The 13,525-nt window shown below is 34.3% G+C and overlaps 1 protein-coding gene and 1 pseudogene across 7 annotated transcripts in view; one reads left to right on the plus strand and one right to left on the minus strand.

The window, feature by feature from the left end:
• Window positions 1–1,436: 1,436 nt before the first annotated feature.
• The window catches only part of PPIG (peptidylprolyl isomerase G), a 52,381-nt gene continuing 40,292 nt past the window's right edge, over window positions 1,437–13,525 (minus strand). For all 7 annotated transcript variants that reach the window (XM_037044520.1, XM_037044516.1, XM_037044517.1 and 4 more), the window contains 4 exons: window positions 13,256–13,423; window positions 11,979–12,066; window positions 7,325–7,461; window positions 1,437–7,166 (listed from right to left, as the gene is read on the minus strand). In XM_037044520.1, the coding sequence (XP_036900415.1) occupies window positions 6,056–7,166; window positions 7,325–7,461; window positions 11,979–12,066; window positions 13,256–13,423 (1,504 nt within the window). In that variant the 3' untranslated portion in view covers window positions 1,437–6,055. The remainder of the gene's footprint in view (window positions 7,167–7,324; window positions 7,462–11,978; window positions 12,067–13,255; window positions 13,424–13,525) is intronic.
• LOC118985836 (mitotic spindle assembly checkpoint protein MAD2A-like) lies at window positions 8,356–9,327 on the plus strand (annotated as a pseudogene).

Below are 13,525 nucleotides of genomic sequence, written 5' to 3' on the forward strand. Positions count from 1 at the left end.
ACAGGGCAGTGACTCACCATACCCAAGACTGTGATTAAGTATACCTGGGATGAGGACGGCCACCTATACTTTTTAAAAATGGTGTATATGATTCTGTAAGCTAAGCCATTATTTTGAACCATAATTTCAGGGTTTACAGACCCCAGGTTAAACAAATTCTGTTAAAAGACTAATGCAGCTGAATATTAAAAATAGTATACAGATTCCCAAATTGTGTGCCAAGGTGATCTAAGGGACCCTAGTGAATTCACAAAAGTAGAGCTGGTAGGATACTTTAAAAACTTGGAAGGGAAACAATATTGGCCATCTATTGGACTCTACAGGTTTTACTAGTTTTAGTTCAGTTTCAACATATTAAACGTGCCATTCCTTTGATGACATCCTATCTTTATAAACCTGGGTGTTCAGCAGTTGCTGGGAAAAATTCAAGTATGACACAAAAATGTTAAAAGAAGGCAATAGCATCCAGTCTGATTCCAAGGTTTTAGTGCAATGACTTACGTTGCACACATCCCATTAGTAACTGTTTTTTGGGCTCAGGGTTGCCATGCAAGGCACAATGAACGAATAAAGTCTGGGAACCTCTGCTACATATCCCCTTCCTTTAAATTGTTTTAGGGCGTATATCACATAGCAGTGACTAGATTTGGAGAAAGTTATCTTTACATTATAAAACAGAAAACAAGTTTCTACAAAACAGTAAGTGGTATGTTTTATAATCAACTTAGTTCAATGAAAGATAAAATAAAAGACCAGACATTACTAGTTTCCCCCCCTTACACAATTTGATTCATCTGGACTAGGCTTTCTACTAGAGTTAAGCACACTGAAGAGTTTATGCAGCTTTAAATTAATCATAAACAATTCAGTGTAAGGAATGGAATGGCAACACACACAAAGCAGTGGAAACACAACCGTTCTGCTACTTCGATAAAAGAAACCAAGAGCTACAGTTTGTGGCAAAAATGTAAACCACAACACAATTTGGGTGGTGAGGACTTTGAGATGGGGAAAAGCCTTAAATTATGAACCAGCACTTACAAATAAGATGGATACATATTACTGGATTAGGAAATGTTTAGGATAGAATCATTCTTAGAAAGCAATAAAAATAGGAAAAGCAAATTGATACTAAAAGTATTTTAATACACAATTTGCACAGTCCAAGCACTCAACATTTTACATATTCTCCTGGCTAAATAAAGCATTAAAAAAAACCCAAAACACTCCAGAACTTGAAAGTTTGGTAATATTCATGTTAATATATACAAATAACTGGATGGTCAGAACATTCTTACCTAAGCATATGTATTTTCCACGACTAAGTCTCAAGTTAGGTAGGTACATTTTCCCTACATATGTCTAATTTAAATTTAAAAAGAAAAAGGAAAATGAAACAAAAATCCAAAAACTAGAATAGATTTTTCATACATCAATAAACATTCATATGGCTTTACAACTGTCTTGTATCAAAACTGGTAGGCAAAGGATATAATACAGCGTTCCCAATGCTGAGAAAATTTGGAGGAATTAAAAAGCAAATGGGCTTTTCTACTAGATAGTAATGCAAAGTCCAAGTGTAACCTTAAAATTTGCTGAGGCAAAGACACATTGCAATAGAAAGCATGATGATTAAATTAATATTTATACTAGGACTTATTCCCAAACCTTCTGGAAATTGTCACTGCTGGCTAAATTCTTAAGAAGCTCAGTACTGTTCAACTCTGCTCAGTTTTTGCCTAATACAAATTCTATATCCCCATGGGTAAAATAAAAGTATATTTTAGTTGACTTATCTTCATTATTTAGCTTTTAATAAAAATAAATGTTAAGTAACTAATACCACAATAATTTTAAAAATACAGAAGCAAACTGTTACCATAGCATAGTTTATTTAATACAATGTTTAACTATAAAAGTTGATAGTTTCAGAGTTTAAATTCTGTACAATGCAGTTTGCAGAAAACAGTTCATGTTACCAGACTAGTGATAAGAGAAGCAGCATTTTGAAACATTTTACAATTGTGACAAGAGCTTTATTCCTAAATTTCATTAAAAAAATATACATCACAGTGACTTTGAGCTTGGAAAAGAAGTGCATTAACTTCATTTGTTTTTTCCCTTCCACAGAGAGCAGCCACAACTTTTAACATTTCCACATACAAATACCCAATTCATTTATCAATCCTTCAAAAGACTATAAACACAGAAAGGAGAATAAAATATACATCATGTGCTTTTGGTAAACAGGAATCTGCTTTAAGCAAGGAAAAAAGGGCGGGGGAGGGAAGAAATGCAATTCAAATCCACCAGTTACTCCTGTGCCTCAACAACTCCCTTCTTCTACCTTGCTGATGAACTTTGAAAAACTTATGTGATTTTTCTTTTAATATTTACTTGTGTCACGTCACAGCCCAGAATATGCCTTTGCCCAAATCCTTCAAAGGCAGCTGGAAAGCCCATTGTGGGCATGAGTCAGCCAATACTGTACTTTCTAGAGTTTATTTTTATTACATTTTAAAATATGTATTTGTAATATATCTTTTCACAATAAACAGATTATAAACCTACAGTTCTTGGAGACTTTATTCAATTCTAAATGTATAAATACTGAGTAATTTTAGTAAACACGACCAAAAAGGAGACAGAAAAATACCCATTTTTGTTTCTTTATAACTATCAACCATATAGTGTATATTTAAAGTAATTCTGGTGAAAGTAAAGACTTGGAACAAGTTTCTATAGAAACTTACTGAAAGTTCAAAGTATGATGAAAAAAACCTGCCACCCAAGGTGAAGCACAATGAACTACTTACTAAAAACAAACAAAAAACCACCTAACTTGTTTCATATACTAACTGGAAAACAAATTAGAACTGTCAGTTAATACCACTACTCAAAATACGAGAAGCCTAATGTGTTCTTCTCTGTCATATTATGAATGCTTTACTTTTCAGGTTCCTATCTACCACTGTGTAAAAGAATCAAAGGTGTCCTGGCTGGGTAGCTCAGTTGGTTAGAGCATCACCCTGATACACCAAGGTTGGGGGTTTGATCCCTGGTCAGGACACATATAAAAAGTAACTAGTGAATGAATAAATAAGTGAAACAACAAATCAATGTCTCTTTCTCTCAAATAAATTAAAATCAAAGGCAATTCAGCAAAGCCGGTATGAATCAGTATCACACTTGTGTAGAGAAATATCGATCAAATTCTTTTAAGTTTAGAAACTACAGTGGTCTATGTATGAACTCTCTAACTATATACTTTTAAACTGTTTTAAAGAACCAAGCAGCTTCTCTACTGTTCACTCAGCATCAGTCTATTTCTCGGGTATTGCCAATCAAGCAATAAAGACAAACCGGTTTAAGTATCTTTAAGAGTACATTAAATCAAAGTTTGAGCTAAACTGTAAGCTCAGGCATAGCAATAAAATCAATTACAAGAAGGTATTAAAAGGCTGACTTTTAGGAAAACCGAGTGTGTTCAAAGTTATTAACTAAAGGTAGTTCAACTATTAAAAATGCAGTGGGAGAAAAGGAGAGTTTGAGCTGTGTGCTATTCAGATGCAAAAGGAGGTATAGTAAATGCTGCTTATTCATTTTCTAAATGTCATTTATATTCTGAATATAAAATCTAGCTGATTGTCACCTCTCATTTCCTTTGCCATTATATGCTCCGTTGTTAAAAACAGCTAACAAAGCTTTTTTAAAAAAAGGCCTATGGCCCTGGGCTGGGTGTTCAGTTGGTTGGAGTGTTGTTCCATACACCAAAGGCTGCACATCTGATCCCCAGCCACAGCACATACATAGGTCATGGGTTCAATCCCCCGTAAGGACACATGTGGGAGGCGACTGATTGATGTTTCTCTCTCACACTGATGTTTTCTTTTCCCTTTCTCTCCCAAATCAATACATCGTCCAGTCAGTATTAAAAAAAAAAAGAAAAATCTCTGTAAATAATGCTTAGCATGGGGCCACTCTTCTGATAACCAAAATAAAAGACTATTACAGAAATTACTAAAATTTCCCCCCACTATTGTTACTTGCCTATTATTCTTAGTAGATAAAGCTCTGGGTCATCAACAGCATAGAAGTATGTTTACCTAACATGTGTTTTTTTAAAATATAACTGTTTAATAGAAATCCTTTCTTAAATAGCACCTTTCTCAAAGCTCCAATAATTTATAACAAAGATTTTTAAAATGCAATTTACTGAATTTAAAACAAACACTAACTAATTTAAAATAAGTAACATTATACAGCTTGGGCACTCAAGACTCAACTATTCCTATGGTAGGTGTGTGGTCAAATTTTCAAAGGAATCAATTATCCTAAATAATCATAAACATCTACTTTATAATCAGGAAAACAATCTGGAAAGACTCCATTGTGGATATTTTTTCAAGATATTCCAAACAATCATATAATCTTTTCATTATACAAACAGCTACCATAATATCATCAATGTATTAATCAATAATGAGAAATATGTTAAGCACTGCTTCACTCAGTACAAACAGCACTGAGAAGCTACTGTTTTACCAAGAAGCTGCCCTGGTAATAGAGATGACACTATACCGACAAATATTAAATTACAAAACACTGTAGAAGCTACTTATTAATTGGAATTCTGACATTTCTTTTCAAATGAGGCAGGTTTTGTATTTGCTGGATGTTCAATATTTTATTTATAAGAGAAATTACAGAATAAAAGGCCACACATCACAAAAATAGCAATATACAACACATAAAATTCTAAATGGACTTTAGATATCATTAACGTTTAACTTTGTAAGCTATAAAATTTTGCAACTTTCTACTCTATGTGGCAATGTTATACATGCCCAGTTAAAATGATTTTAACAGTACTGCTATAAACCACCTGAAGAGAAAGAAACCAGAGTCATAAACATGCTGAAGCCTACTGGGATACATGTATATATAGAAAAGATGCATTTTTCTCGCCATTTGAAACTCACAGCTATGAGAATTAGAAGTCAGTTAAAAAAAACAACATAAACAAAACAAAACAAAAAAACACATGCAGAGTTAACACTCAACTTTATATAAGGTCAGTGGCCAAAAAGAAATCTTGGAAGTTAATGTGGCAATACTAACAACTTTTAAAATCCGTCTAACGTAAAGAGTTGTACAAGTGGTATGCTTTAGTAAGAAAAGGTTCCCCCACCGCACTCTCCTTCCCCCCACTTTGGAGAAGGACAAAACAGTGTTCTCAAAAAGAAAACGTTTAATCGCTTTAGACCAAAATTAACACAGATTGAGAAGCACAGTCTGACCTTCCAAGGTTAACTTGTCAGATGCTGTATAACAGCAAGTCAAGCTCATTCAGTACATCAACTGAAAAAAATACTCAACTATTTTATAGACAGTTAAGTAAAACAAGAGTAGACATGAAAAATATTCATATGAAACAAGCTACATGTGGAGCTATAAAGAACAGCATATGAAGTACAATATAAGTATCTATTTTAAAGCACATATTACTATAAAATCAAAAGTGATGACTTCAGATCTCAAGCTATTAGAATCCTGCTTCTGCATAATTAAAAGCTGCTGCTGCAAGCCTCTATTATAAATCCAATCAGAAAATCTTCACAAGATTTTGTCTTATCTAGTGGCTTCTCAAGTTCCTTTAATCATGAGAAACACAGGCTTTTGCAACTATATATTCCAACAATCAGTTATGCTTGTTTTCAACTGATGATTACACAAGTTAGGGTACAGAATAGCATGTTTGCCATGGGCTGATTGTTGCAACACAGAAATGTATACAGGAAATAGTGAAACATAGCACACAGTATTACACCAAAGTTTTTCTCATTTCAAGTTTATTAAAACTTTAGCAGTACAAATTATCCAGGTTGCAGATTATCAAAAGATCAACTCAAGGAAGTCCACATTTAAAAAAAAAGGACAAACATAAACCAAAAACAACAAAAAAAGAAAAACAACATAAAGAAAATCCATCGGCAAAAATCTCTACAACTTAAAATTTGAGACAGAATGGAAATAAGAAGTTTATACAACTCACTCATCCACTTTTGTCTTCATCTGTTCCAGGGCTTGACTCATGATCAAATTTTTTATTTTTATCATGTACATGGTCATTTTCTTGACCCTTTGATTTTTGGTTTTCTTTTTCCACTGAGGATCTGGTCTTCCCATCCTCCTTATTTTTCAATGTGGAGAACTTTAATTCATTGTCCTGACTACTTTGTTTTATTTTTGAGAATGGACTTTGATCTCTATCAGCTTTTTTATCCCTGTTATTATTTGAACTATTATAATCACGATTTTTAGAGTACATTCTCTTTTCACCCTCAGAATTTTCTTTTCTGTGTGAACTCTTACTTTCTTGGTTTCTGTATTTTTCTTTGTTCCTGCTTTGACTTTCTTCTCTCTCTGAGCTCCGTGAATCTCTCCTCCTTCTCTTTCTATCTTTACTTCTTGATCTTCCTGGTGTTGCTCTTCTCTCTCGGCTCCGTGACCTTCCTCTTCTCCTGTACTCCTGTTCTCTGTACCTATGGTACTCCTTGCTCCTGCTGCGATCACGGTCATGGCTTCTGGATCGCACTCTCCTGCTCCTGTCTCTACTCCTGCTTCGTTCTCTTGTTCTACTATTGTAACTGTGTTTGCTTTTAGTTGCATCACGTTCTCTACTCCTAGACTGTGCATGTCTATCCTTTTCCTTACTTTTATTATGATCATGCTCATTACTTTTTGATTCTAACTGTTTAGACTTCTCTTTACTTCTACTCCTTTCCTGGTCTTTTCCTTTAGAATCAGATTTTTCTTTTTCTTTAGCATTCTCATGATCCTTCTCTTTACTCCTTGACCTCATCCTCTTTTCTTCATGTCTACTATGCTTTGTATCTCTTTCCTTGCTCTTTGACTTCTCTTTGCTTTTACTCCTACTTTTAGATTTGGCTCTTTTCTTCACCTTGTTTTTATTATACTTATCATCTTTTTCCGAATTTCTTCTGATGTCTCTCTCTTTGCTGTTAGATTTATGGTCTTTAACTTTCTTTTCCTTTTCATTTTTTCTATTTGGACTCTCAGACACATGCCTGTGATCAGTTACTTTCTTCTCTTTTACTCTAACTGGGCTTCTCTGATTTTCTTTTATTTCATTTAACTCACTCCTAAAAAATAAGCAAAAAAGTTTTGAAGTTTTATTAAGACTGGTATCTGTTATAAGCCAAAATGATATTCTATTTTCATTAAGATATCCAGAAACTTTATGTATAATAGTAAAAAAACAACTTGTCACTACATTTGAAACAATATAGTTAAATCTTACTTATCCCCTTTGATCCATCTTTCACCACTTGATACTCTCATTCTTTGAGCTCTTTGCATCTCTTGCCTCCAATGTGGAGGAGTCTCACTACGTCTGAAACGATCCCTTGATCTGGATCTGGATGGAGTTCGATAACGCTTAAGAAAATAAAAAGGGGAAAAAATTAACATATAAAAATATAAAGGCATTATGTCATAGCTAAAGTGTATATATTTCTAGGTTCCAGTAAAATGTCTGGTATTTCTATGCCTAACAAAATTTCCCAATTTTCAGATAAGAGCTCAATGAGGCAGAAATACTTTAAATAGTCATACTGTAACTTCAAATAAAAAGCATTAACCATAGAAACTCCAGCCACCCACGTCTTTCCTATGGAACTGTCCTATTTAAGTGATGCTAAAGCATAATGGGTGCAAGGAACCTTTGTAAGTTGCCAAGTTCCAATCTGAAAATATGTATGAGTTTCTTGATGTTTTAAATAAAATAGTTCCCTTATTATGAAAAAACTGAGTAAATGCAGAGATGCTCATCTATTCAACCAGCATTTACTCAACTCTTAGGACAGCCAACCACTCTACCACATACTGAGGAAACATCAGGAAGCCAAGACACACCTGATTTTGCTCTGTTGGAACTTATATTCTACAAGGCTAGGAGAACACAGAGACAGGCATATTATCACACATGTCAAGCATATATAAAGCCACAATTAGAATGAATGTAAAAGCAGCAAAAGATATTCAGAGAACACATTAAAAAGTTGTCTGACCTAGTATGGGCTAAACAATTAAAAGCTGAGAATTAAAGAATATGCATGAACAGTTTCCTAGGCAAAGGTGAAAAAAAAAAAGAGGTAAAGGAGGTGAGGATAGACGGGTGAGGAAGAACATGTGAGGAATATGAAATATGCCATGTTTGAAGGCCCTGAGACAGGAAGAAATAGCATGTTTTAGAAATGATCAGAAGACTGAACAGTGTGGCTAAAGACAAAAACTAAAAACTGCAAGGGAAGGTAGTACTTGGTAATACTGATGAGGTAAGAACAAACTAGATTTTGTGAGGTCTTGTAGGCCATGGTAACAATTTTGGATTTATCATAAGGTCAATGACAAAGGAGTGACATATTAGATTTCCATTTTTAAATAAAAGATCACTCAGAGAAAGGGTTACAGTGATTCTTGAAGTGCGGTCTAGGGATCCCAAGACTTGGGGTCAGGGGGAAGGTGGGAATCTGAGAGGTCAAACTATTTCCACAAGGGAGCTGCTGCGGAGCCCTGCAGTGGCAGTGTGCGGGGCATGTGCCGAGCGGCTGTGGTGCAGCAGCTTTCCTGGGAGGAGGGATCACCTGTGCAGGAGGGGTGACATAGTGGCTGAGCTCTTCTCATTTGTCACCAACAGCATTCTGTATCAGCATGGCATTTATCCATCTGAAAACTTGATTTGAAGGTAGAATATGGACTCATCTTGCTTAACTACTTATCCTGAGCTCATGAAATACCTAAATACTAATGTGGTAGAACTAAAAGATTGGTTATGCAAGTGTTCAGTTTAGAAACTGGTGGCAGTCATCTCAAATGTTCAAAGTGGTGAGGTCCTTGAAAGATGGCAGTTTGATATTGAGTGTGACAAGGCTGCCAAAGATGCCAGTACGCCCAGAGAAAGTCTTAGAAAGCTATCAAAGATGAAATCTGCTCAGCAATCAGACATATCACAGCTATGGTGACATTTCTGCCACTGTTGGAAGTTTCTTGTTCATTTGATCTGATCTATAAAAATTTGATTGTACCTGAAAAGTAGGAAGAGTTGGGAGCACAGTTCATTACCAATTCTGAGCAAATCTACCTGTGTTCATTCACCACTACAGTCCACAAAGTAAACAGTGCAGCGGGTGGCCTACAAAACCTCTCTGTTCATGATCGAAGTGACCCTAAGGTAATTCTCAATGTGTATTTCCTGAAACAAAGTCAACTGTAGTTCATGTTGTATTTCACTGATTAGTTTTTAGAGGGAGAAAACTTAACACTGTACTTTACTGAACTGGCATAATTGTTCCGTCTTTTGGTACCTGTTTAACTTTCCACTATATTTTTTGGACCATAAGATGCACCTAGGTTTTAAAGAGAAATAGAAAAAACTTTTTGAAGCAAAAAATGTGGTGAAATATTTAATAACATAAATAACATAATATTTCACCAATGTAAATGGCATTAACAACTTTTATTCCTCCAAAATTGGGGTGGGGTGTGTGTCTTATAGTCCAAAAAATACAGTAATTTTTTACACATTGTTCAAAAGGGAACCAGCAGATTACATCAGCACTGTAATGTCAATTTTTTTGCAGGTGGAAAAACTTTTGGTCAAGTAGCTTTGACTCAGAATATTGGTAAATATAACGTGGCAAAAGAAGTCTGAATGAATATTCAGAATGTTTATTTAGCTCCTAAAGTAATTGATAGTCCACAGTAACAATACTGCTGTAAGGTCCATTTTCCATTTATTTTATTTGTACAGTTTCCATGTTGAAAAAAATCTCCAATTATTTGACTTAATGTGTATATGTTATACTTACAAAGCTATCATTATTTCTATTTAAATTCTGGTGATATAGAACTCTTACAAATGTCTTTTTGTGTTTTATACAATCAGGCTTTGAATAAAAATGATAAAGTTAAATGGGTGTATTTTAAAAATAACTCTTCATAATATCACATTATTTGTCTTTCCCACATTCATTTTTTCATTATACAGTGGAACTTTTTAGAGACATGACAAGTTTTGATGTCTTTGTTTTCATAACTGAAGGAATATGTGCTTATATATAGGATTAGGCAAAAGCAGGTTTAGAGCTGTTTGTCTGCAAATAATACAACAGTTAAATAATAACAATACAAGAATAAACTGTATCATGTACTGACCACTGTAAACCTACTTTTGCCAACCCCCTGTAGTCTTGTTTTAAATACTTCTTGGTTTTAATTTCTAGAAGAGTAAATATTGATAGATATAATCCACATCAGAAAACACTCTTTTGAATCCTCAATAACTTTTAAGACTACAAAGAGGTCTTAAAACAAAAAAGTTTGAGAACTGACATGAGAACAGTTTGGAAGCTATTTATAGTTCTGAGACTATACAGTGAATTGAACTAAGATGACTGCTGAAGCTTGAAAGAAGCAGACAGGATTCAGAGTATTTAGGAGGTTAAATTGAGAAAATGTGGTGATAAGTAAGATATATAATATAGGAGGTCTGGCTAGTGTGGCTCAGTTGGTTGGAGCATTATCCCATAAACCTAGATCTAGGCCACAGGTTTGATTATTGGTTAGCACACATACCTATGTTGCAGGCTTGGTTCCCAGTCAGGGAGCATGCAAGAGGAAATGGATTGATGTTTCTCTCTCACATCAATGTTTCTCTCCCCTTCTAAAAATTAATAAGCATGACCTCAAGTGAGCATTAAAAAAAAGATATATAATGTAGGAAAGAAGGGGGAAAACAAAATGCTGCTTTTTATAAAAGGGTTTATTTACTTATTTTGAGAAAGAGTGGAAGGGAGGGAGACAAACATTGATGTGACTGGGAATCAAACCGGTGACCTTTTAGTTTGAAGGCCAGCGCTCAATCCACTGAGCCACACCAGCCAGGCTGATTCTTGAGCTTTAGGTTTAAGTAACAGCATAGGTGGTGGTGTTCCTCACAAGACCAGGAATCTAAAAGCAGGATAAGCAAAAGTGCTTATGCTCAACATGATACATACATTATATATGTGTGTGTGTGTGTGTGTGTGTGTATAGAGGGGGAGAGAGAGAGAGAGAGAGAGAGAGAGTCTGAGGTGCCCATTAAACAACTAAAATGACTGTCAAACAAGCCTTTGATGAGAGTAGAGCAGATGAAAATCTGGCAGTTACCAGCACACAGGTAGCCACCGAAGCCGCAAGTGGTAAGACTATCCAAGGAGCATATGCAGGGTGAGAAGAGCTGCAACACTGAAGTACTACAATATTTAAAAGTGGGATAGAACATCAGTATGAACTGATGCTGGAAATTCAAGATAGACTGGTCAGAGATAGGGAGAAAATATGGTGGAAACAAGGCAAAACGACTATTGCAAGGAGGGAGATTAAGTAAGACAAGGACTGAAAGGATCCACTGGATTTTCTGACATGAAGCTGATCACATGGTAACTGCAATGTTTCAGCAGAATGGCAGAAGACAAACTGAAATGGTTGAGGAATAAGTAGGAAGTAAATAATTAATATACTAACTATAGCTAAGTTTCTAAAATTCTGAAAACACAGTAGACATTTAAATTCTGATGAGGACAGTCTAGTAAAGAGAAAGAGGATGAATTATAATAAATTAATTTTTAACAAGAATTAGAGATATAGTGGTCAGGAAGTAACGAACGAGGGGACACAAGAAAGATCTTGATCTCATTTGACACCATGTACATGTAAAATCCAGGAACATTCCATGGATTTGCAGTTTGGAAGTACTAAAACAAGTTACTATCAAAAGAGAAGATAACAATTTAATATCCACATCTACTCTAAATTTTAGTTATTTATATATCTAACAATGTTTAAGAAACAATCTAAAATTATTTTAAAATAAATATAATACTATTAAGATTTAGAGGAAAAGAATGACCTACCCTTGGTCCTCTTCCTTTAATTTTCCTGCCAGATCTAGTAACTAAAAGTCGCCTCTGGTATGAAGCAGGCTGGAGGTTAGGTGGATTACTAGAAGAAAGTGAAAATTAAAACAATTTTATAAAAATAAATCTGAGGAATACAGCTTTAATGATCTAAAGTAATAAATTTAAAGTCTTATATGTAATCAGTGGTTCTCAACCAGGTATGTTATCAAAACATAGCAGGTATCTGGAAAAGTATGGGAGCATTTTTTTTTCACTGTCAGTGACTAGACAGGGCGCTATTGGTACTAAGTACCCAGGAGTCAGGAATGCTGAAACTTCTTCATCCATGTGCATTACAAACTATTCTGCCCCCCAAATTCCAACTGTGTCCTGTTAAGAAACATTGTGGTATCATCACTACTAAGATGAAGTTAACTTGATAGTGCTAAGGAAAATCAACATAGAAGAGCTCAGAGTAGGCTATACGCTGTTGAGAAAATAAGTTTTAAAACTTACTCCAAAGTATCCTATTTTCTTATCAAAAGTTGTTCATTGGTAATAAAACTATAGCAAAGTAATTAATGTGAATTAAGTAAAAACAAGGTAGTCTGATTTAAAAAGATGTTTATATCATAGAAAACTATTTTCAAATAACGAGTTAATATTGATTAGCATTAGCAATATCCATATGTTATATTAGAAAAATTTGTTCTTAAGTAGCGCATTTTCCCTTTAATATTTTCTTCCTTAGAAACGTCCTTGCTTAATACATTAAGAAAAATAAAAGCCCAACCCATCAATATTAAAATAACTAAGATTCTTTTTACATTTTTACTGTATTACAAAAGTATAAGAGGATTGCTCAGAACTTTATTAGTTTAATAATGTACACCTGACCATAAATAAGAGAACTCAATCTTTTATGCAGAAAAAATTTTAAAATATTTGAACATGATACCATTACCAAAATTTTGTAAATTACAAAAGGAAAACACTTACCTTGCTTTTAAATGGAATTGGTTTAGAATTCTGCTTATCATTTTGGCATTTGCAGTGCCTTTTTTTTTTCCAAAGAAAGTTTTACTTAAAATCTGTTTGAATTAAGTCAATTTATCCTTTTAGCTATGTGGTTAGCAAAAAGGAGCTTTATGAACATTATTCTATAAAAAGATTTTGGTCTTGGGCAAAGTCACCAATTAAATCTTGCCTAAAACAAATGAACACTTTTTTAAGAAAAAAGAGATTATGGTAAAGATTGTAGGGAACTCTACAAGATATACACATTCACATACCACTCTCTCTCTCTGTCTCTTTCTCTGTTTTTCCTTTCTTTTTCATCAGCTTTAGGAGGACTTTTTCTCATTAAAAATCTATTTTCAGGTATAGGAGGGATCTCTTCTGGACGGACAGTAGACTGGGGTTGTGCATCAAGATTTTCAGCCTCACTTTCACTAGACGCGCTTAATAGAAACACAAAACAAGTTTCATTCAGTTATTAAGTGCCTGCCCCAAATAACTGATTGTTGTTATTTCTTTCCTTTAAGATATCGATGTATATGCCA

Source organism: Sturnira hondurensis, unplaced genomic scaffold (assembly GCF_014824575.4).
Source record: "Sturnira hondurensis isolate 20B ecotype Veracruz unplaced genomic scaffold, ASM1482457v3 Scaffold0004136, whole genome shotgun sequence".
NCBI lineage: Eukaryota > Metazoa > Chordata > Mammalia > Chiroptera > Phyllostomidae > Sturnira > Sturnira hondurensis.